At 43.2% G+C, this 21226-nt stretch overlaps 1 protein-coding gene across 4 annotated transcripts in view; it reads left to right on the top strand.

The window, feature by feature from the left end:
• prkcz (protein kinase C, zeta) overlaps positions 1-21226 on the top strand; it is a 76832-nt gene that overhangs the window by 1324 nt on the left and 54282 nt on the right. For 3 of the 4 annotated variants that reach the window (XM_046870835.1, XM_046870834.1, XM_046870836.1), the window contains exons 2-4: positions 9957-10078; positions 10444-10533; positions 11386-11436. In XM_046870835.1, the coding sequence (XP_046726791.1) occupies positions 9957-10078; positions 10444-10533; positions 11386-11436 (263 nt within the window). Of the gene's footprint in view, positions 1-9956; positions 10079-10443; positions 10534-11385; positions 11437-12466; positions 12723-21226 lie in introns of those variants that run through there. The other variant, XM_046870839.1, reaches the window with a different exon arrangement.

The following is a 21226-nucleotide window of genomic DNA, read 5'->3' as shown; positions in this document are numbered from 1 at the left end:
ATGTGGTGCTAATGCTAATGGTGCTAATGTTGTGTAGCTTTAACATGTGCTGGAGGGATGTTGGTGTAGGATCCTGGAGGGCACAATGCTAATGTTTTAGGGTTGTTTGTTTAAGGAGAGCTGAGGGCCACGTCCACACACACCTGTTTATAATGAACTCACAGCTTTTATCAGCACGTCACACGTGACACATCATTAAAAAACAAAGAAGACACGCCTGCTTTCACATGTCAAAGCTGAGTATTTTTTTTACAGGATGGTGATTTATGAAATGTGTGTGGCAGTCGGACACAGCATTTAGTACACACCTTCAGAATTCCTCTGAATTGAGGTCATGATGAAACACTTGACGGTGGAGTCAGAGATAAACTATTCCCACTGTAAACTCCTCCCTCTATAAAGCTCTCCCACTCGACTTTGGCTGAAGTGTGTGTGTGTGTGTGTGTGTGTGTGTGTGTGTGTGTGTAACCATAGTGAAGCCTGACTGTGAGCAGGACAGAAATTGACAGAAGACAGACGACACAGAAGTCATCACACGGGCCACTCACATTATGATTGAGGAAATAGAATTATTATCTGAAAGTTTACACATTTCACTGATGTCCATCACAAACACCAGGAGAACTGTTGATGTGCTTCAGAGGTGTTTATGTTGAGGTGCAGTGATGGAGATCAGAAGCAAACTGTAGTCCTGAGTCAGTGTAGCAGACTGTTGATATTAACTACAGTTCAAATTCAAATCCTTAGAGTTCCTGTTTTTGCTCCATAAACAAACTTTCTTTCAGCGGATCATCCGCATGTTTGCTTTGGCACATGTTTTTACGCTCCATAATTTCATGAAACCCCGTGGCATTGATGAGAAACAGCTTCAGCTGCACAGAGTCGCCTCCACTATCCAGAGGCAGACCAGGACGAAGTGAGAAGATCCGAGGAGCGGAGAGGTCAGGAACAGTGACCACTGGAACCTCAGGAGCATGTTTAACTCGACCGAGAGAGAGAGAGAGAGAGAGAGAGAGAGAGAGAGAGAGAAGAGGGTGATGGAGAGAAAGAGAGAGCGAGAGAGAGAGAAGAGGGTGATGGGGAGAGAGAGAGTGAGAGAGAGAGAAAGAGAGAGAGAGAGAGAGAGAGAAGAGGGGTGACAGGGAGAAAGAGACTTTGACTTTTACAAACATTTATTTACACATGTCACATATCATAAAATTCAGGGTGACTTAATAAATTAAATAATAAATAAATAAATACGTGGGAAGATGGTCTCATAATTGAGTAAAATATGAGTGATTAGTTTAGTTCTGGTGCAAAAGAGAAGGTTCCTTCTTCCGTGGAGCTCCATATTTCTTCCTCCGAGAAGGGAGAATTTTCGGATGCTAGCGAGCCCACTGGCTCCTTTCAGCCTGTGCTGTTCGAGGCGCTCTTGTAGGTAGTGACGCCGTGCGCCGCTAAGCCCGATGAGAAGCTTGGCCTGATGAGAAGCGGAAGAAATTCCCAGCAAGCTGGATGAGCATTTCCTGCGTCCTGCGGTACAGCCTCCACCCTGGGGCCTACCATCTTGGGAAGAGCTGCCGGACGTATCTCGGTGGGTCCTGCGTACGATAGAGAGGGACTACTCGATTCAATTCGGGTCCTCTCCTCCCCGGTTCAACGGGTTGTGTACCATCCTGGTGGGACCCAAGCAAGCTCTGGTCCTGGAGCAAGAATTACGCACCCTCCTGAGGAAAGGGGCCATCGAATTGTTCCTTCCTCAGTCAGAGAGTCAGGCTAATACGGCCAGTACTTTGTTGTTTCGAAGAAGGACGGGGGATTGAGGCCGATCCTAGATCTATGCTCCTTGCACCGCTCACTCATGAGGCTCAGGTTCAGCATGCTTATCCTCAAAGAGATCGTGTCACAGATCAAGTCCGAGGACTGGTTTGTCACGATAGGTCTAAGGGGCACCTATTTCCACATAGCCATCCTTCCTGCTCACAGGAGGTTTCTGAGGTTTGCTTTCGGGGGCTAAGCTTACCAATATCAGTCCTCCCCTTCGGCCTAGCACTCTCACTCCGCACCTTCACAAATTCCATGAATGTAGCTCTAGCCCTGCTATGGCTTCAGGGCACCCGCATTCTGAACTATATCAACGACTGTGAAGCAGTTCCAGAGGCTGCTGGGTCTCATGGCAGCAGCGTCCAACGTCAATCAATCAATCAATCAATCAATCAATCAGATTTTACTTGTCACATACACATACAGTGGTATGACATGCAGTGAAATGCTTTTTTACGATGGTCTGGCTTGAGGGAATAGGATGGGGAGAAAAATAAAACAAAGAAAAAGAAGGCAGATAAATAAAGTATAAAAACTATATAAAATATAAGAATATATAAAGATATATATGAGAAAAATGTGGATGAGGTGTGTTTGCCCACCCGTACGGCTTGTTGTCTGTCTGTCAGGAAGTTAGAGATCCATTGGCACAGCGGCAGGCTGAGTCCCAGGACCTCCAACTTAGAGGTGAGTGTGGAGGGAATTATGGTGTTAAATGCAGAACTGTAGTCAACAAACAGCATCTTTGTATAATTCCCATTTCTGTGGTCCAGGTGGCTCATCGTAGTGTGGAGGAGATGACCAATGGCGTCCTCAGTAGAACGATTCTGACAGTACGCAAACTGTAATGGGTCCAGTGTGTCTGGTAGTGAGGCAGTGATGAAGTTTCTGAAAAAGTGTTTTGAGTCTCTCAAAACACTTTATCACTACTGAGGTCAAGGCTACAGGGTGGTAGTCGGTAAGGCAGGCGGGCCGGGGTTTCTTCGGGACAGGAGCAATGGTGGACTGTTTGAAACACGAGGGGACAACAGACTGTTCCAGTAAGAGGTTGAATATCTCAGAGATGGTGAAAGTATTTACCTCTTCGGCTCTCTCGGCTGTTTGTGCCGCTAGTGTGATTAGCTGCAGCCTCGAAATGAGCGTAACAGGTGTTTAGCTCGTCTGCCAGAGAAGCGTCCGCATTCACCATTTTAGAAGATGGTGTTCTGCAGTCCGTGATTGTTCTTAGTCTCTGCCACAGACTCCTAGATCCACCATGTTGGAATTGTGACTCTAGTTTCTTCCCGTAGCGCCGCTTTGCTTCCTTCACCACTCTGCGAACACTGTAAGATGCAGCCTTATACTCATCCATGTCCTTGTTGGCGACCCCCGTGTTGTAAGCAACAGAGCGGGATCTTAGAGCATTGCGGAAGCCGCCCACGGCTTCTGGTTGTGAATCTTTCTGATGGTGGTTTTTTGCATGAATCCCACAACTGCTTCCGTAAACATGTTGACGTCATCAGAGCTGCGCTTGAACATGTCCCAGTCTGCGCCAACGTGATTCCACTTCGCTTTGTATCCTCCATATGAGACACCTCCAGTGGTGGCTCAGAGACAGAGGGTTCTCTCGAAGGGGGCAGCCCACTCTGTGCTATCAAGGTTTCGAGGTGATCTCTATGAACATTAGCTATATGGAGAGAACACACGTTCCTGTCTCAAGGCCACATCCTGGGAGCGCCTTGTCGTCACGTAGCGCTAACGACAGACGCATCTCTTACGGGGTGGGGAGCGGTCATGAGTGGAACAAGCTACATCATTTATGGCACATAAACTGCCTGGAGATGATGGCTGTGCTAATGTGCTAGATCGCCACATACTAGTCCGTGTGGACAACTTGTCGGTGGTCTCGTACATCGTGGACAACTTGTCGGTGGCCTCTGATCTCGTCCCCTGTACAGGCTGGCATGGCAGATCCTCCTATGGTCCCAGGGGAAACTCCTCTCACTGAGAGCAGTTCACATCCCGGGCCTGTTGAATTGGGAAGCAGACGCCCTTTTGAAGGCAAGGGCCGAGGCCCGGGAATGGGTGCTCCACCCGAGGTGGTGGAGCAGATAAGGCAGAGATATTACAGAGCCCAGGTAGATCTTTTTGCGACTCGGGAGACCTCGCACTGTCCCCTCTGGAAGGAGTATGTCTACTCCTGGTGGCACCTCTTTGGCCGGGCAGTCGTGGTTTACGGACCTGCTGTCCCTCCTCGAGGGACCTCCTTGGGAAATTTCTCCCAGGAGGGATCTCCTCTTGCAGGCTGGGGAACCCTGGTTCACCCCGGCCCAGAATTATGGAAGCTATTGCTGTGTCCCCTGAGGGGGCACAGTTTCTAACAGCTAGTCTCTCTACTGAGTGGATGCTATTAGTCAAGGCTCATTCAACCCGAATTATGGTGGCCTCTACGGCCTGGTCCACGGGGGTTCCCCTACAGGACATATGTAACGCTGCAAGCTGGTCCACCCCTTTGACCTTTGTCAGGTTTTATGACCTCAACATCAGAGCCACTTTTGGCCCCTCTGTCCTGCATGCTGGTGGTGCTCAGACACACTAGGCAGGGACTGGTCAGTATGGTGTGATTGGACACTTGTTCCCAGCTCTCTAGGTTACGTATGTAACCCTAGTTTCCTGAGGGAATGAGGCCATACTCCCTGCATCCCTGCAGCGCTTAGCTTCTCTTTTTACATAAGCTAATGCTGCTACTATCCCTCAGCCATTTTGTACCTTCCTGGTTTACGTGACGTCACCCACTGATGATGTCATGACTTGCCTATTGGCTGGATTTTACACGTGATTCAGAATGTGGACAATGCGGGGCGTTCCCAAAGCGTTTCAATGCAGCGTCTCGTTTTCTCAGGGAACTAGGGTTACATACGTAACTTAGAGACGTTCTCCTTCTTCAACAAAGCACAAAGCCTTCTCCCAACACCACACACATTTAAACACATCCACACCATTCATACTTCATTGAGTCATAAATCAATTAAAATTTTAGATTTTATCAGCCTTTTTAACATTTTTGTGGCCGCACAGTCCCCACAAACACAAACTGTTTTTTTCCGGTTCAGGTATATTGCCATCTTTGCTTGGCCAAGGATAAAGTTATCCAGTTGTGTAGGAGCTGCAGCGGTGTAGGAGCTGATTGACAACACGCAGGTACCTTAGTCTCATACACGCTGCCAGGTCCTCTGCCCTCGACAAGTCTGACCCCGTGATGTTCACAAGCTCCCGGAGCGTCACGATGCCTGAGGAGATTAGAGTTCTGGACAGTGCAGGAATGGTCACTCTGGAGATGTCCAGTCGCCCGCCGTACACCAGAGGCTCCTCCAGCATCCAGTGTACTCTTTGATAGCCCTTGTTCTGTTTTTTAAAAACGTTCCAGATTTTAAAAACTCCACAGCAAAACATTGGTAATCCAGAGGTGCCTAGGATTTTTGTGTCTGTTAAAAACAAGGCTTTACTTAGCCCCAGTCCTTTAACTGTGAGTAATAATCCACTGGCTGCTGCTCTCCATACTAAGTCTCTGGGTCCAGTGAGGAGTCTCTGGATGAACTGCTGGCAGAATGCTGCAGCTCTGCTGGACAGCTGGACCAGCCCGTGCCCTCCTTCCTCTTTCGGCAGATTTGGAACACTCTGAGGAATCCAGTGTAGTTTGTCCCAGAAGAGATCAACCAGCAGGGCCTGTATGTTTGCCAGCAGGGTCAGTGGAGGATCAACGCAGGCTAGCTTGTGCCAGAGGGACGACACTGGCGAGGTTGTTGAGGACCAGCGTTCGTCCCCTGTAGGACATCTTTGGGACTAACTGTTTCCACCTGCTCAGTCTGCCTTTCACCTGCTCTATAGAACCTTCCAAGTTTTTATGTAAAAACTCATTGCTCCCCAGGTTTACACCCAAGTATTTAAAGCCACCTCTTTTCCATTCTAAGCCTCCTGGCAGTGAAGGTTGCCCACCTCCCCACTCCCCAACTGAAATAGCTTCACTTTTACCACAGTTGACTTTGGCAGAAGATTAAATCTGAAAGTCCTTCAAAATGGCAGTTAAAAACTTTGCATCATCTTGTATGTTTATTACAGGTCTGTATGCTGGAATTAACATAACAGAGCAGTGGTCTGAGTATCCGAGATGGGGGCGGGGCTCCACACGATACGCGCCGGGGATGTTTGTGTAAACACGATCCAGCGTGTTCGCTCCTCTTGTTGCAAAGTCCACATGCTGATGGAGTTTAGGAAGCACAGTCTTGAGATTCGCATGGTTGAAATCTCCGGCGATAATAAACAATCCGTCGGGGTGAGCATTCTGCAGGTCGCTAATAGCGCCGTAGAGTTCACACAGTGCCTCCTTAGCATTAGCACTGGGAGGAATGTACACTCCGACAATGAATACAGTTGTGAATTCCCGTGGTAAATAAAAAGGTCTGCATCTAACAGTCACAAACTCCACTAGCGATGAGCAGTAGCGTGAGACAAGCACAGAGTTCTTACACTATTCCGTGTTGATATAAACACACACGCCACCACCACGAGTCTTACCGCACAGAGCTGCATTTCTGTCGGCTCGAAACACGGTTAGCCCGTCTAGCTGGATGGCGGCTTCCGGAACTCTGTCGCTGAGCCACGTCTCCGTGAAAACAAAGACGCAACAGTCTCTAAACTCTCGCCGTGTGGTTCGCTGGAGTCGGATGTAGTCCAGTTTATTATCCAGGAAGCAGACATTGGAAAGAAGAATGGACGGGAGAGCCGGCCGGCTAGGGTTAGCATTTAGCCTAGCACGGACATCCGCCCGCTTGCTTCACTTCCGCTTCCTCGATCAGCACTTTCGACGTCTCCTCTCCCAGCCACCGGCATCAGGTAACACCGAGGGAGGGGGCCTGGTCTTTGTGGCCGAGGTCGCAGCAAGCCGAGGTTGCGAAGATTGTTGATAATATCATCATGCAGATTATTGGTTGCATGATGCCTGTACTGTAGCAGTGTCTGGTGGTCGTACGCATGAACACAGCTGACTCTGGTGTCTATGTATTGTGGAAGGTCGCGCTAAATATGGTGAAAGCACCATTTTTGGATCCGGAGAGGCCGCTGCGAGCTACTGCCGCACCGCCATCTTGGATTTATATTTATATTTCTCTTATATTTCTCTGGTTCAATCGCCAGAGAGCACAACATACCTGAGAGGAAACAGCCCTGCCTGAAGAAGAAGAAGCCCCAGCCCACCTGCCTCAACGACTACCATCCTGTAGCCCTGACCTTAGTAGTGATTGTGTTTTGAAAGACTGGTCAGAGACTTCATCACTGCATCACTACCAGACACACTGGATCCTCTACAGTTCGCATACCGCCAGAACCACTCTAGTGAGGACGCCATTACTCATCTTCTTTACACTACGATGAGCCAGCTGCACTACAGAAAAGGGAATTATGCAAAAATGCTGTTTGTGGACTACAGATCAGCATTCAACACCATACTTCCCATAATGCCAGGAGAACAATCTTCTTCTGAACGTCAGCAAGACTAAGGAGCTGACAGTGGACTTCAGCATGAAGCAGGAGCGGTCATACCAACCGCTAAACATCAATGGGACCCCTACTGATATACCCCATTTCCCTCCTCTGCACATGTCCAAACCATCTCAATCACACCTCCCTCACCTTGTCTCCAAAACGTCTTACATGCGCTGTCCCTCTGATTATCTCATTTCTAATCCTGTCTATCGTCATCATTCCCAATGAACATCTCAACATTTTCAGCTCTGCTACCTCTAACTCCAACTCCTGTCTTTTACTCAATGCCACTGTTACTCATTACTTTGTACTGTTGACCCCAGGTACCTGAACTTATCCACCTTCTCCAGCTCTTCTCCCTGCAACTGCACCTCTCCACTGCCCTCCCTCTCATTCACACACATGTACTTTGTTTTACTCTTACTGACTTTCATTCCTCTTCTCTCCAGCATGTACCTCCACCTCTCCAGGCTCTTCTCCACCTGCTCCCTACTATCACCACAAATCACAATAACATCATAGTCCACGGAGACTCCTGTCTGACCTTGTACTTCAACCTGTACATCACCACTGCAAATAGGAAAGGGCTCAGAGCCGATCCTTGATGCAGTCCAACCTCCACCTTGAACCAGTCCAACCTTCATCTTGAACCAGTCTGCCGTTCCTACTGCACACTTCACTGCTGTCACACTGTCCTCATACATGTCCTGCACCACCCTCACATACTTCTCTGTCACACCAGACTTCCTCATACAATACCACAACTCCTCTCTCCACCCTGTCGTACGCTTTCTCTAAATCCACAAACACACAATGCAACTCCTTCTGTCCTTCTCTATACTTCTCCATCAACATTCTTAAAGAAAATAATGCATCTGTGGTGCTCTTCCTTGGCATGAAATCTACTGTTGCTCACAGATGGTCACTTCTTCTCTCAGCCTGGTTCCACTACTCTTTCTTATAACTTCATGGTGTGACTGATCAACTTAATTCCCCTGTAGTTACTGCAGGTCTGCACATCTCCCTTATTCTTAAAGATCGGTACCTTCAGAATCACCCCTACACCATTTCTCTTTCCATCCACACCATGATAGAACAGTTTAAACACCTCTAATGTTCCTGGTCTTACTCCCTTTCCACTTGGTCTCCTAAACACACAACATATCTACCTTTCTCCTCTCCATCATATCAGCTCCCTCTCTCCCTTTACTAGTCATAGTACCGACATTTAAAGTACCAACCTGAACCTCCACTCTCCTACACTTCTCCTTTCCCTGCCGTCTCTGTAGACGTCTTCCTCCTCTCCTTCTCCCCCTTCAGCCAACAGTAGCCCAAATTCCACCGGTACCATGGTGGTCATTTGTAACCCGGGCTTTGACCAATCCAGTATGAAATTTTGATTTGTGATCCACATATTTGATTTGGCACATGTTTTACACTGGATGTCCTTCATAACAAAACCCTCCACATTTATCCGGGCCTAAAACTGACACTAAGAGTGACCTGACTTGTGTAACACTAATGACTGGATTAACTGTATCTTAACCTATATCGGTATCTATATCTGTAGTATATCCAGAGGTGGCAAAAGTACACACTTCCTTTACTTAAGTAGAAGTACAAATACTCATGTTTTAAAATACTCGGGTAAAAGTTGAAGTACTGATTAAACGTTTTTACTCAAGTGAAAGCAACATGGACATTGAGAATATGGATTCAACATAGAGCATGAATACAAAAAATTCTTGTAAATGTTTTAAAGTAATAATGGTGGTTTAAATGACGTAAATCATCAGGACACCAAACGGAACCTTTGCTATGTTTCCACACGGACAGTTAATGAGGTGATACCGGAGAAACTGCACCTCTTCAAGTCAAGAAGCTTTTATCATAATCATACTGATTTATGGGATTTATGGTATAAATCATACCGATTACAGAATCAGAGAATATTTTTATTCGATGTGAATGTGGTTTATGGTTTTATGGTTTATGTCGAGTTTTCTACACATATTTATTATGTCTGTGAGGTAAATATTCACTGATATTCAGTTACCGTATTTTCAGGACTATAAGCCGTTACTTTTTTCCCATGTTTTGAACCCCGCGGCTTAAACAACGAAGCGGCTAATGTACGGATTTTTCCTGGGTTTTTCCTGGTTTCACAAACTTCAAGCCAAAAAACTGAACCCCATAACATTAGACCAATGAAATTTCCGAACGGAAACGAAAAAACGCACCTCACCTGTGTTCTGAGCTGCACGGCATCGGGAGAAAAAACTTCCATCGGGTGATTTTTAAATGCATGACGATGTCAAAAGATAAACTCCCGAGAGAAATAGTTGTGAAAGGAAGGAGGAAGACAGTGAACAATGACTTTCTTGGTAGGCTGCTGTTTAGATACAAGCCGTTGTAACGCGTTGAGTCTGGGTGAAGGGAGAGCTCGCTTCTGGCAGGCTATTCCGAAAAATACCGCTATGTTCCTAAAGGAAGCGCAACATATTTCACCTGGTGCACCGTGTGTAACGTGTCTTATAATTATTTATTAAAACATATAATTTATGAATTATGAGAGAGAACGTGTGTGTGTGTGTGTGTGTGTGTGTGTGTGTGTGTGTGTGTGTATACAGAGACATGTTGATCTCATACCTGGACTCAGGCATGTCCTTCTTAGAGCTGTGTGAGGAGGTGAGAGAGATGTGCTGCGTCCAGAGGAACTCCCCCATCACACTGAAGTGGATTGATGATGAAGGTGTGTGTGTGTGTGTGTGTGTGTGTGTGTGTGTGTGTGTGTGTGTGTGTGTGTGTGTGTGTGTGTGTGTGTGAGATTGCCTGTTTGTGTGTTTGTTTGTGTGTTTGCACACGTGTGTGTTGTGTGTATGTGTGTGAGTGTGTTTCCGTATGTGTGTTTGTGTGTGTGTGTGTGTGTGCGTGTGCGTGTGTGTGAGAGTGTTTTGAATGAGTGTGTGTGAATGTGTGTTTGTGTGTGTGAGTGTGTGTTTGTGTGTGTGATTTGGGCTTTCTCTTCTCATGCAGTAAATAGTTTTTTACCTTAGTTTGAACCTGATCTTTTTACAAATGTGTGTGTGTGTGTGTGTGTGTGTGTGTGGTGAGCAGGTGACCCCTGTACTATCTCCTCCCAGATGGAGCTGGACGAGGCGTTTCGGATCTACAGCAGGAGCAGAGTGTCTGGACTCCTCCTGCACGGTACTCACAAACTAACAAACACACACGCAAACACACACACACACACACTCACACATTAACAAACACTAACATACAAACACTTGCACACTGAGAGTCTAACTGCAATAAACTTTTCACTAAATTAATAGAACATGGAAACTTGAAATATGTAAATGAGGAAATGTGCTGCTTTAAGCAAATTTAGAATATGATTTTTTTTTAAAGTTGTGATGGAGCAACAAAAATTTGGAAAAGTGAGTGTCAATATAACAGCAGTTGGAGAAATATTTAGTAACTAATGAGGTATAAATAATGTATCTTAGAGAAGCAGAGTCTCTCAGAAGTAAAGATGGGCGGAGCTTCAACAATCTGTTAAAAAGACTGTGTCTACAAACTGTGGAACAATTTCAGAATAATTTCCTCAACATCAAATTGCAAAACAGTTGAATCAAAAGTTTCAAAACACTTTCGTACGTCGCTCTGGACAAGGGCGTCTGCTAACTGCGGCAAATGTAAATGTAAGAAGGCATGGGTGAACGTGATCCAGAAACACCACCATCCTCTTTGGGCCAAAGCTCATTTTAAATGTTCTGAGGCAAAGTAGAAAACTTCTGTGTTCAGGCAAATCAAAATTTTAATTTATTTTTGGAAACCATGGACACCATGTCCTCCAGACTAAAGAGGAGAGGGACCATCCGGCTTGTTATCAAAACTCAAAACTTAAAACATTTAAGCACTTAAAACATTTCCTCAGTTTTTAAATGTGACATGTTTTTTTATGTTCTATTGTGAATACAATATGAGATTATGAGATTTCAACAGTATTCTAACATTACTGTAGAGTTAAAGCTCCTTCTTGCTCTCTCTGCTTAGTGTTTCCCAGTGTTCCAGAGAAGCCGGGCATGCCATGTCCTGGAGAGGACAGTAAGTGTGTGTGTGTGTGTGTGTGTGTGTGTGTGTGTGTGTGTGTGTGTGCGTGAGAGACCATGAAGGGGTGTGTGTGTAGAAGCTTCTAAACCAATTCATCCTGAATACCTCTAATTATAGTGTCTAGTAACAACAATAATTATTATATTATTATTATTATTATTATTATTATTATTATTATTATTATTATTATTATTATTATTATTATTATTATTATTATTATTATTATTATTATTATTATTATTATTATTATTATTATTATATTATTATTATTATTATTATATTATTATTATTATTATTATTATTATTATTATATTATTATTATTATTATTATTATTATTATTATTATTATATTATTATTATTATTATTATTATTATTATTATTATTATTATTATTATTATTATTATTATTATATTATTATTATTATTATTATTATTATTATTATTATTATTATTATTATTATATTATTATTATTATTATATTATTATTATTATATTATTATTATTATTATTATTATTATTATTATTATTATTATTATTATTATTATATTATTATTATTATTATTATTATTATTATATTATTATTATTATTATTATATTATTATTATTATTATTATTATTATTATTATTATTATTATTATTATTATTATTATATTATTATTATTATTATTATTATTATTATATTATTATTATTATTATTATTATATTATTATTATATTATTATTATTATTATTATTATTATTATTATTATTATTATTATTATTATTATTATTATTATTATTATTATTATTATTATTATTATTATTATTATTATTATTATTATTATTATTATTATTATAATCATTCTCAACATTCATTTATCAGTTTTTAAACAATGCACACACACACACACACACACAGAGAGCTTCTCGACCAGTCTGATCCTTTGTTTCCATGCCAGGTTTTCTTCTAAACCTTCAGCTGTTTGCTCCAGGCACCCAGGGGACTACACCCTGAGCGAGGGATAAGGAGAGAGAGAGAGAGAGAGAGAGAGAGAGAGAGAGAGAGAGAGAATGGTGTCGTTAGTGTAGACGGCACTCCCTTTTGCTTCATCCCTGATGCTCATCATACAGAAAGTGACAGGAGAGAGGGAGGGACAGGAAAATACAAATAAGGAGCAAGAAGAGTAGAAGAGAGGGAAGGAGGGAGAGAGGGAAGGAGGAGGGATGTGCAGCTCGTGGGCCGGTGCTTACACAGAGAGAGAAAAGCGCTGAAGGGAGCAGAAAAGGAAGAAAGCTGAATCGGTGAGCAGGAAATACAACACCCACCCTTCCATCCATCCATTTATCCATCCATCTATTCATCCCTGCATTTAATTGTCCAGGAGACAGAATGTCTTTGTGTTGAGATGCGGCTGACATTGAGCTAGCTGGAGAGAAGATGCCCTAGCTAGCACCCTGTGTGTGTGTGTGTTACTAAAGCAAATGAAATACTGCCATCTTTTCTTTCTTTCTCTCTCTCTCTCTCTCTCTCTCTCTCTCTCTTTGCAGTGGTGATTTTGGCCACAAGTCCTGCTGGTCAGGCATGTATTGTTAAAAAACCCTCTTAGCAAATGTGTGTGTGTGTGTGTGTGTGTGTGTGTGTGTGTGTGTGTGTGTGTGTGTGTGTGTGTGTGTCGGGGGGATTAATATCACCTACCTGGCAGTCTTTACTGAAGGAGAGAGACTAAAAGAAGGACAGATAGGGGAGGATCTCCATCTCTTGCTAGTCTCAGATCTCGGTGTCCCAAATCTGTGATGTTCCCTAAGAAGTGTGATGGTATGTGAGTGTATCACCTGATGTTTATTGAGCTGATGAAATGTTGTCTCGTGATGCTCTTGAGGAGGGATCTGTGTATATCAGTTTGTGATAGATATTTGTCATTATAGTTCTCTCTCTCTCTCTTTTTTCTGAGGTGTAAATAGACTTTCATGCATAATTCAGGTTTGACAAAATTAGCCAAGCTGCACCTAAACATAGCACCTAGCTTACTGGCTTACTGAGAACTGTGTGTGTGTGTGTGTGTGTGCGCAGATGTAAAACAAGGCATCACATTCATACTGTCCCCAGATTAGTTTGAAAGAAACAACAGATAATTGTACGTCTCTGTTCATGACCAGAAACAAGCAAAAGTTTCTAAACCACTGAATCCTGAATATGTCTGATTATATTGTCTAATAACAACAACAACAATAATTATAATAATAATAACAACAACAACAATAATTATAATAATAATAACAACAACAACAATAATTATAATAATAATTACAATAGTCCTTTACACAGAATTAGTTCTGAAACACAGTTAAACTGGATTGTGTGTAATGGAGTTAATAATACAGAGTTTAGTAGTAAACTGAGGCGTGGTGTTCACTACACTGGAAAACTCAGCAAGTTGTACTGAATGTTCTCCTAGTCAGTATGTGTAACACTGTAGTGTTCAGTAGTCAGTATGTATAACACTGTGGTGTTTGTGTTTAGTAGTCAGTATGTGTAACACTGTGGTGTTCAGTAGTCAGTATGTGTAACACTGTGGTGTTTAGTAGTCAGTATGTGTAACACTGTAGTGTTCAGTAGTCAGTATGTGTAACACTGTGGTGTTCAGTAGTCAGTATGTATAACACTGTGGTGTTTAGTAGTCAGTATGTGTAACACTGTAGTGTTTAGTAGTCAGTATGTGTAACACTGTGGTGTTTAGTAGTCAGTATGTGTAACACTGTAGTGTTCAGTAGTCAGTATGTATAACACTGTGGTGTTTGTGTTTAGTAGTCAGTATGTGTAACACTGTGGTGTTTAGTAGTCAGTATGTATAACACTGTAGTGTTAGTAGTCAGTATGTGTAACACTGTAGTGTTCAGTAGTCAGTATGTAACACTGTAGTGTTTAGTAGTCAGTATGTGTAACACTGTAGTGTTTAGTAGTCAGTATGTGTAACACTGTAGTGTTTAGTAGTCAGTATGTAACACTGTAGTGTTTAGTAGTCAGTATGTGTAACACTGTAGTGTTTAGTAGTCAGTATGTGTAACACTGTAGTGTTCAGTAGTCAGTATGTATAACACTGTAGTGTTTAGTAGTCAGTATGTGTAACACTGTAGTGTTTAGTAGTCAGTATGTGTAACACTGTAGTGTTTAGTAGTCAGTATGTATAACACTGGTGTTCGGTAGTCAGTATGTATAACACTGTGGTGTTTAGTAGTCAGTATGTGTAACACTGTGTTGTTTAAGTGTTTAGTAGCCAATATGTGTAACACTGTGGTGTTCAGTAGTCAGTATGTGTAACACTGTGGTGTTCAGTAGTCAGTATGTGTAACACTGTGGTGTTCGGTAGTCAGTATGTGTAACACTGTGGTGTTTGGTAGTCAGTATGTATAACACTGTGGTGTTCAGTAGTCAGTATGTGTAACACTGTGGTGTTCGGTAGTCAGTATGTGTAACACTGTAGTGTTCAGTAGTCAGTATGTGTAACACTGGTGTTCGGTAGTCAGTATGTGTAACACTGTAGTGTTCAGTAGTCAGTATGTATAACACTGGTGTTCGGTAGTCAGTATGTATAACACTGTGGTGTTTAGTAGTCAGTATGTGTAACACTGTGTTGTTTAAGTGTTTAGTAGCCAATATGTGTAACACTGTGGTGTTCAGTAGTCAGTATGTGTAACACTGTGGTGTTCGGTAGTCAGTATGTGTAACACTGTGGTGTTCGGTAGTCAGTATGTGTAACACTGTGGTTTTTGGTAGTCAGTATGTGTAACACTTTGGTGTTCAGTAGTCAGTATGTGTAACACTGTGGTGTTTGGTAGTCAGTATGTGTAACACTGTGGTGTTCAGTAGTCAGTATGTGTAACACTGTAGTGTTCGGTAGTCAGTATGTGTAACACTGTGGTGTTCAGTAGTCAGTATGTGTAACACTGTGGTGTTCAGTATGTGTGACACGAGGAAGAGAATCAGGATGAATCAGGCAGGTCCAGAAAGAAGAAAGGGACGGGAGCAGTGGTTCCTCCGTTACCAACAGAGTTTGGGTCGGGGTTCAGGGTGAAGTGGAGATGAAGTGGTGGTTCTGCTTGTAAAGAAAATTTACAAAAGTTTAAGTTGATGAAGCTCTGTGTTAGGTTCCTCACTCACAGCCTGGTGTCACAGTACATCACAATGCAGCAGAGAATCAGCACCACTGCAGAAGCTTCATGGCCACACTCACACATTCACGTCTTTCAGTTGTCACGTGCCAGACAATAATGTAGTGTTCCATTCTACAGGACAGATGTGCATTAGCATGTTAGCATTATGTTATTAACAAAAATTATAAACAGACAGATGTGCAGTTACAGTTCGATACAATCCGAGTGAATAAACAGAATTTATAGAATTGTGAACAAAAGAGTCTATAAATAACTGTTTCATACAAAGAATTCAGACACATAAACTTTACAATCATCATCGTAATCACCACCATCATCATCATCATCAAAGTAATAAGATGGTCATGAAGCTCCTTATGTTCTTTTTGTGAAATTTCCATTATGAAGTTTCTGATGATCAAATCATAGATTTGTGGAATTCTAGAAGGAGGAGTTTTAACCAACATGTAATCCAAAGATCTGTTCCCCTCTCTCTCTCTCTCTCTCTCTCTCTCTCTCTCTCTCTCTCTCTCTCTCTTTTCCTCCCTCTCTCTCTCTGTCTCTCTCTCTCTCTCTCTCTATCTATCTCCCTCCCTTCCTCTATCTCTCCCTCCCTCTCTCTCCCTCTATCTCTTGCTCCCTCCCTCTCCCCCCCCCTCTCCCCCCTTTCTCTCTCTCTCCCTGGTGAGAGGATGCCTGAGGAATGGAGAAGGAGTGTGCTGGAACTGATCTTTAAGAATAAGGGAGATGTGCAGACCTGCAGTAACTACAGGGGAATAAAGTTGATCAGTCACACCATGAAGTTATGGGAAAGAGTAGTGGAAGCCAGGCTGAGAGAAGAGGTGACCATCTGTGAATGAGAGGGAGGGCAGTGGAGGAGTGCGGTTGCAGGGAGAAGAGGTGGAGAAGGTGGAGGAGTTCAGGTACCTGGGGTCAAAAGTGCAAAGTAATGGAGAGTGTGTTAGAGAAGTGAAGAAAAGAGTGCAGGCAGGGTGGAGTGGGTGAAGAAGAGTGATAGCAGGAGTGATTTGTGATAGAATAGTATCTGTGAGAGTGAAAGGGAAAGTTTATAGGACTGTGGTGAGACCTGAGATGTTGTATGGATTAGAGACAGTGGCATTGAGTAAAAGACAGGAGGTGGAGCTGGAGGTAGCAGAGCTGAAGATGTTGAGATGTTTGTTGGGAGTGACGACGATGGACAGGATTAGAAATGAGTTTATTAGAGAAACAGCGCATGTAGGACGTTTTGGAGACAAGGTGAGGGAGGTGAGATTGAGATGGTTTGGACATGTGCAGAGGAGGGACATATGGTATATCAGTAGGAGAATGCTGAGGATGGAGCCACCAGGAAGGAGGAAAATAGGAAGACCACAGAGGAGGTTTATGGAAGTGGTGAGGGAAGACATGCAGGTAGTTGGGTTTAAAGAGGCAGATGTAGAGGACAGGGGGGTATGGAGAGGAATGATCTGCTGTGGTGCCCCCTAATGGGAGAAGCTGAAAGAAGAAGAAGAAGAAGAGAAAGAGAAGCAGTGGAGAGGAATTACCGTAGCTGCTGTTCATAATACAGTGAGGAAAATAAGTATTTAAACACCCTGCTATTTTGCAAGTTCTCCCACTTAGAAATCATGGAGGGGTCTGAAATTGTCATCGTAGGTGCATGTCCACTGTAAGAGACATAATCTAAAAAAAAAAATCCAGAAATCACAATATATGATTTTTAAACTATTTATCTGTATGAATCAGCTGCAAATAAGTATTTGAACACCTGTCTTTCAGCTAGAATTCTGACCCTCAAAGACCTGTTAGTCTGCCTTTAAAATGTCCACCTCCACTACATTTATTATCCTAAATTAGATGCACCTGTTTGAGGTGACCTGTTGAAATGCACCTGCATAAAGACACCTGTCCACCCCATACAATCAGTAAGAATTCAACTACTAACATGGCCAAGACCAAAGAGCTGTCCAAAGACACTAGAGACAAAATTGTACACCTCCACAAGGCTGGAAAGGGCTACGGGGAAATTGCCAAGCAGCTTGGTGAAAAAAGGTCCACTGTTGGAGCAATCATTAGTAAATGGAAGAAGCTAAACATGACTGTCAATCTCCCTCGGACTGGGGCTCCATGCAAGATCTCACCTCGTGGGGTCTCAATGATCCTAAGGAAGGTGAGAAATCAGCCCAGAACTACACAGGAGGAGCTGGTCAATGACCTGAAAAGAGCTGGGACCACCGTTTCCAAGGTTACTGTTGGTAATACACTAAGACGTCATAGTTTGAAATCATGCATGGCACGGAAGGTTCCCCTGCTTAAACCAGCACATGTCCAGGCACGTTTTAAGTTTGCCAATGTCCATTTGGATGATCCAGAGGAGCCATGGAAGGAAGTCATGTGGTCAGATAAGACCAAAATAGAACTTTTGGGTCATAATTCCACTAAACGTGAACGCCATCCCTACTGTGAAGCATGGGGGTGGTAGCATCATGCTTTGGGGGTGTTTTTCTGCACATGGGACAGGGCGACTGCACTGTATTAAGGAGAGGATGCCCGGGGCCATGTATTGTGAGATTTTGGGGAACAACCTCCTTCCCTCAGTAAGAGCATTGAAGATGGGTCGAGGCTGGGTCTTCCAAAATGACAATGACCCGAAGCACACAGCCAGGATAACCAAGGAGTGGCTCTGTAAGAAGCATATCAAGGTTCTGGCGTGGCCTAGCCAGTCTCCTGACCTAAACCCAATAGAGAAACTTTGGAGGGAGCTCAAACTACGTGTTTCTCAGGCCAGAAACCTGACTGATCTAGAGAAGATCTGTGTGGAGGAGTGGGCCAAAATCCCTCCTGCAGTGTGTGCAAACCTGGTGAAAAACTACAGAAACGTTTGACCTCTGTAATTGCAAACAAAGGCTCCTGTACCAAATATTAACATTGACTTGCTCAGGTGTTTAAATACTTATTTGCAGCTGTATCATACAAATAAATTGTTAAAAAATCATACATTGTGATTTCTGGATATTTTTTTTAAGATTATGTCTCTCACAGTGGACATGCACCTACGATGACAATTTCAGACCCCTCCATGATTTCTAAGTGGGAGAACTTGCAAAATAGCAGAGTGTTCAAATACTTATTTTCCTCACTGTATTAACAGCACAAGATGATAATGTGATGTGATCAGATGTTCTGGAGCACAAGGTTATGATGTGATGTGTGTTATGTGTAGAACTCGCTAAAAAGATACGTCTTTAATCTGCACTTAAACTGGGAGAGTGTGTCTGAGCCCCGAACACTGTTCCACACAAACACTGTTCCAAATTAAATGTAAGATTTTGTATAAAGATGTAAACATTTTGCGCGTACATTTTTAATAAATATTTTTGTGTGTGTTTGCATTAGTGTTGCATTTTTAGCTTTAGAGGAGTCCGATGCAGATGTACTGCAGTAATTGTCTGATCTCACCCATCTGGCTGGTGTGTTGTGGGCGTCTGAGAGCTTCAGCACAGCTGCGTGGTGGTTGTGGGGTTTGAGTGCAGGGCAGTGGTGCTGCTGTCTCTCTGTGCTGGTGCCGGTGAGCGGGTGCGGTTGGTCAGACTGGAGAAGGTTGAGATGCTGTTCTGCCTGGTGCTCTTCTGGTGGGTTGTAAGCACTGAGCAGGTTGATGCTGGTGGGTACGCTGACGTTTTGGCGATTCTGGAGGTTTTGGAGCTTGATGTGGTCCACTTGCTCTCTCAGTTGCTTTGTGTCCGTGTTTTTGTGTATTGGATAGTCAGCTCTCTTTTTATTAGAATGAGGTTTTAGTTTTTATCTGTGTGTACGCTCCCACCAGTGCAGTGGAGAGTTTTTTACACAAACTCAATAATGTTATTTTAAACTGTAGCACTGCAGAATTTTACAGAAAATATAGACAGAAATCATGCAGAACCTCATTTAGCTTCCTGTAAGTGCTTGTGTAAGATGGTAAAAGCCCACGATCAAAATGAATTTAAAAAAACAGAACAGTACAGGTGGGCCCACTGCATAGACAATAGTTTTTATTTTTATTTTATGGAATTGTTTTAAACTGGAGAAGGCAGCTTTTAACTCCCTACAGCAGTGGTGTAACAACTTCTTTCGGCTGCTCCTATCAGGGGTTGCCCCACCAGATCATCTGTCTCCATAACCCCCTGTCTTCTACATCTACTACTTTTAAACCAACTACCTTGGATGTCTTCCCTCACCACATCCATAAACCTCCTCCTTGACCTTCCTCTTTTCCTCCTTTCTGGTGGCTCCATCCTCAGCATTCTCCTACTGATATACCCCATGTTCCTCCTCTGCACATGTCCAAAAGTCTCTAATTAAACATAAAAACATAAAACAATAAAACATCCTAATAAACTTATTTCTAATTCTGTCCATCATCGTCACTCCCAACGAACATCTCAACATCTTCAGCCCTGCTACCTCCAGCTCCACCTTCTGTCTTTTACTCAATGCTACTGTCTCTAAACCATACATCTCAGGTCTCACCACAGTCCTATAAACTTTCTCTTTCACCTTTACAGATACTCTTCTATCACAAATCACTCCTGCTATCACTCTTCTTCACCCACTCCACCCTGCCTGCACTCTTTTCTTCACTTCTTTAACACACTCTCCATTACTTTTCACTGTTGACCCCAGGTACCTGAACTCCTCCACCTTCTCCACCTCTTCTCCCTGCAACCGCACCCCTCCACTGCCCTCCCTCTCATTCACACACATGTACTCAGTCTTACTCCTACTGACTTTCATTCCCCTTCTCTCCAGTGTGTACCTCCACCTCTCCAGGCACCTCTCCAGGCCCACTCAAACAGGAAAGGGCTTAGAGCCGATCCTTGAAGCAGTTCCACCTCCACCTTAAACCAGTCTGTCGTTTCTACTGCACACTTCACTGCTGTCACACTGTCCTCATACATGTCCTGCACCACCCTCACATACTTCTCTGACACACCAGACTTACTCATACAATACCACAACTCCTCTCTCCACCCTGTCGTACGCTTTCTCTAAATCCACAAACACACAATGCAACTCCTTCTGTCCTTCTCTATACTTCTACATCAACATTCTCAAAGCGATAATGTGTCTGTGGTGCTCTTCCTTGGCATGAAACCATACTGCTGCTCACAGATGGTCACCTCTTCTCTCAGCCTGGCTTCCACTACTCTTTCCCATAACTTCATGGTGTGACTGATCAACTTTATTCCCCTGTAGTTACTGCAGGTCTGCACATCTCCCTTATTCTTAAAGATCAGTACCAGCACACTCCTTCTCCATTCCTCAGGCATCTTCTCACCTTCCAACATCCTGTTAAACAATCTGGTTAAAAACTCCACTGCATCTCTGTTTCACCATCTCCACACCACCCAACCTTCTCTCTCTCATTTTCCTTGTTTATCAGCTGCTCAAAATATTCCCTCCATCTTCTCAACACACTCTCCTCACTAGTCAACATATTTCCATCTCCATCCTTTATTGCTCTGATTTCTGTAAAGCTGCTTTGAGACAATGTCTGTTGTGTAAAGCGCTATATAAATAAACTTGACTTGACTTGACTCTAACTTGCAGCATCCTTCCCAGTTTGGTTCCTCTGCCTGGCCAATCGCTACAAATCATTTTCTCCTTCCTTAGTGTCC

This window comes from Silurus meridionalis, chromosome 17, assembly GCF_014805685.1.
Source record: "Silurus meridionalis isolate SWU-2019-XX chromosome 17, ASM1480568v1, whole genome shotgun sequence".
Classification (NCBI taxonomy): domain Eukaryota; kingdom Metazoa; phylum Chordata; class Actinopteri; order Siluriformes; family Siluridae; genus Silurus; species Silurus meridionalis.
This window is presented reverse-complemented; position numbering and strand designations above follow the sequence as displayed.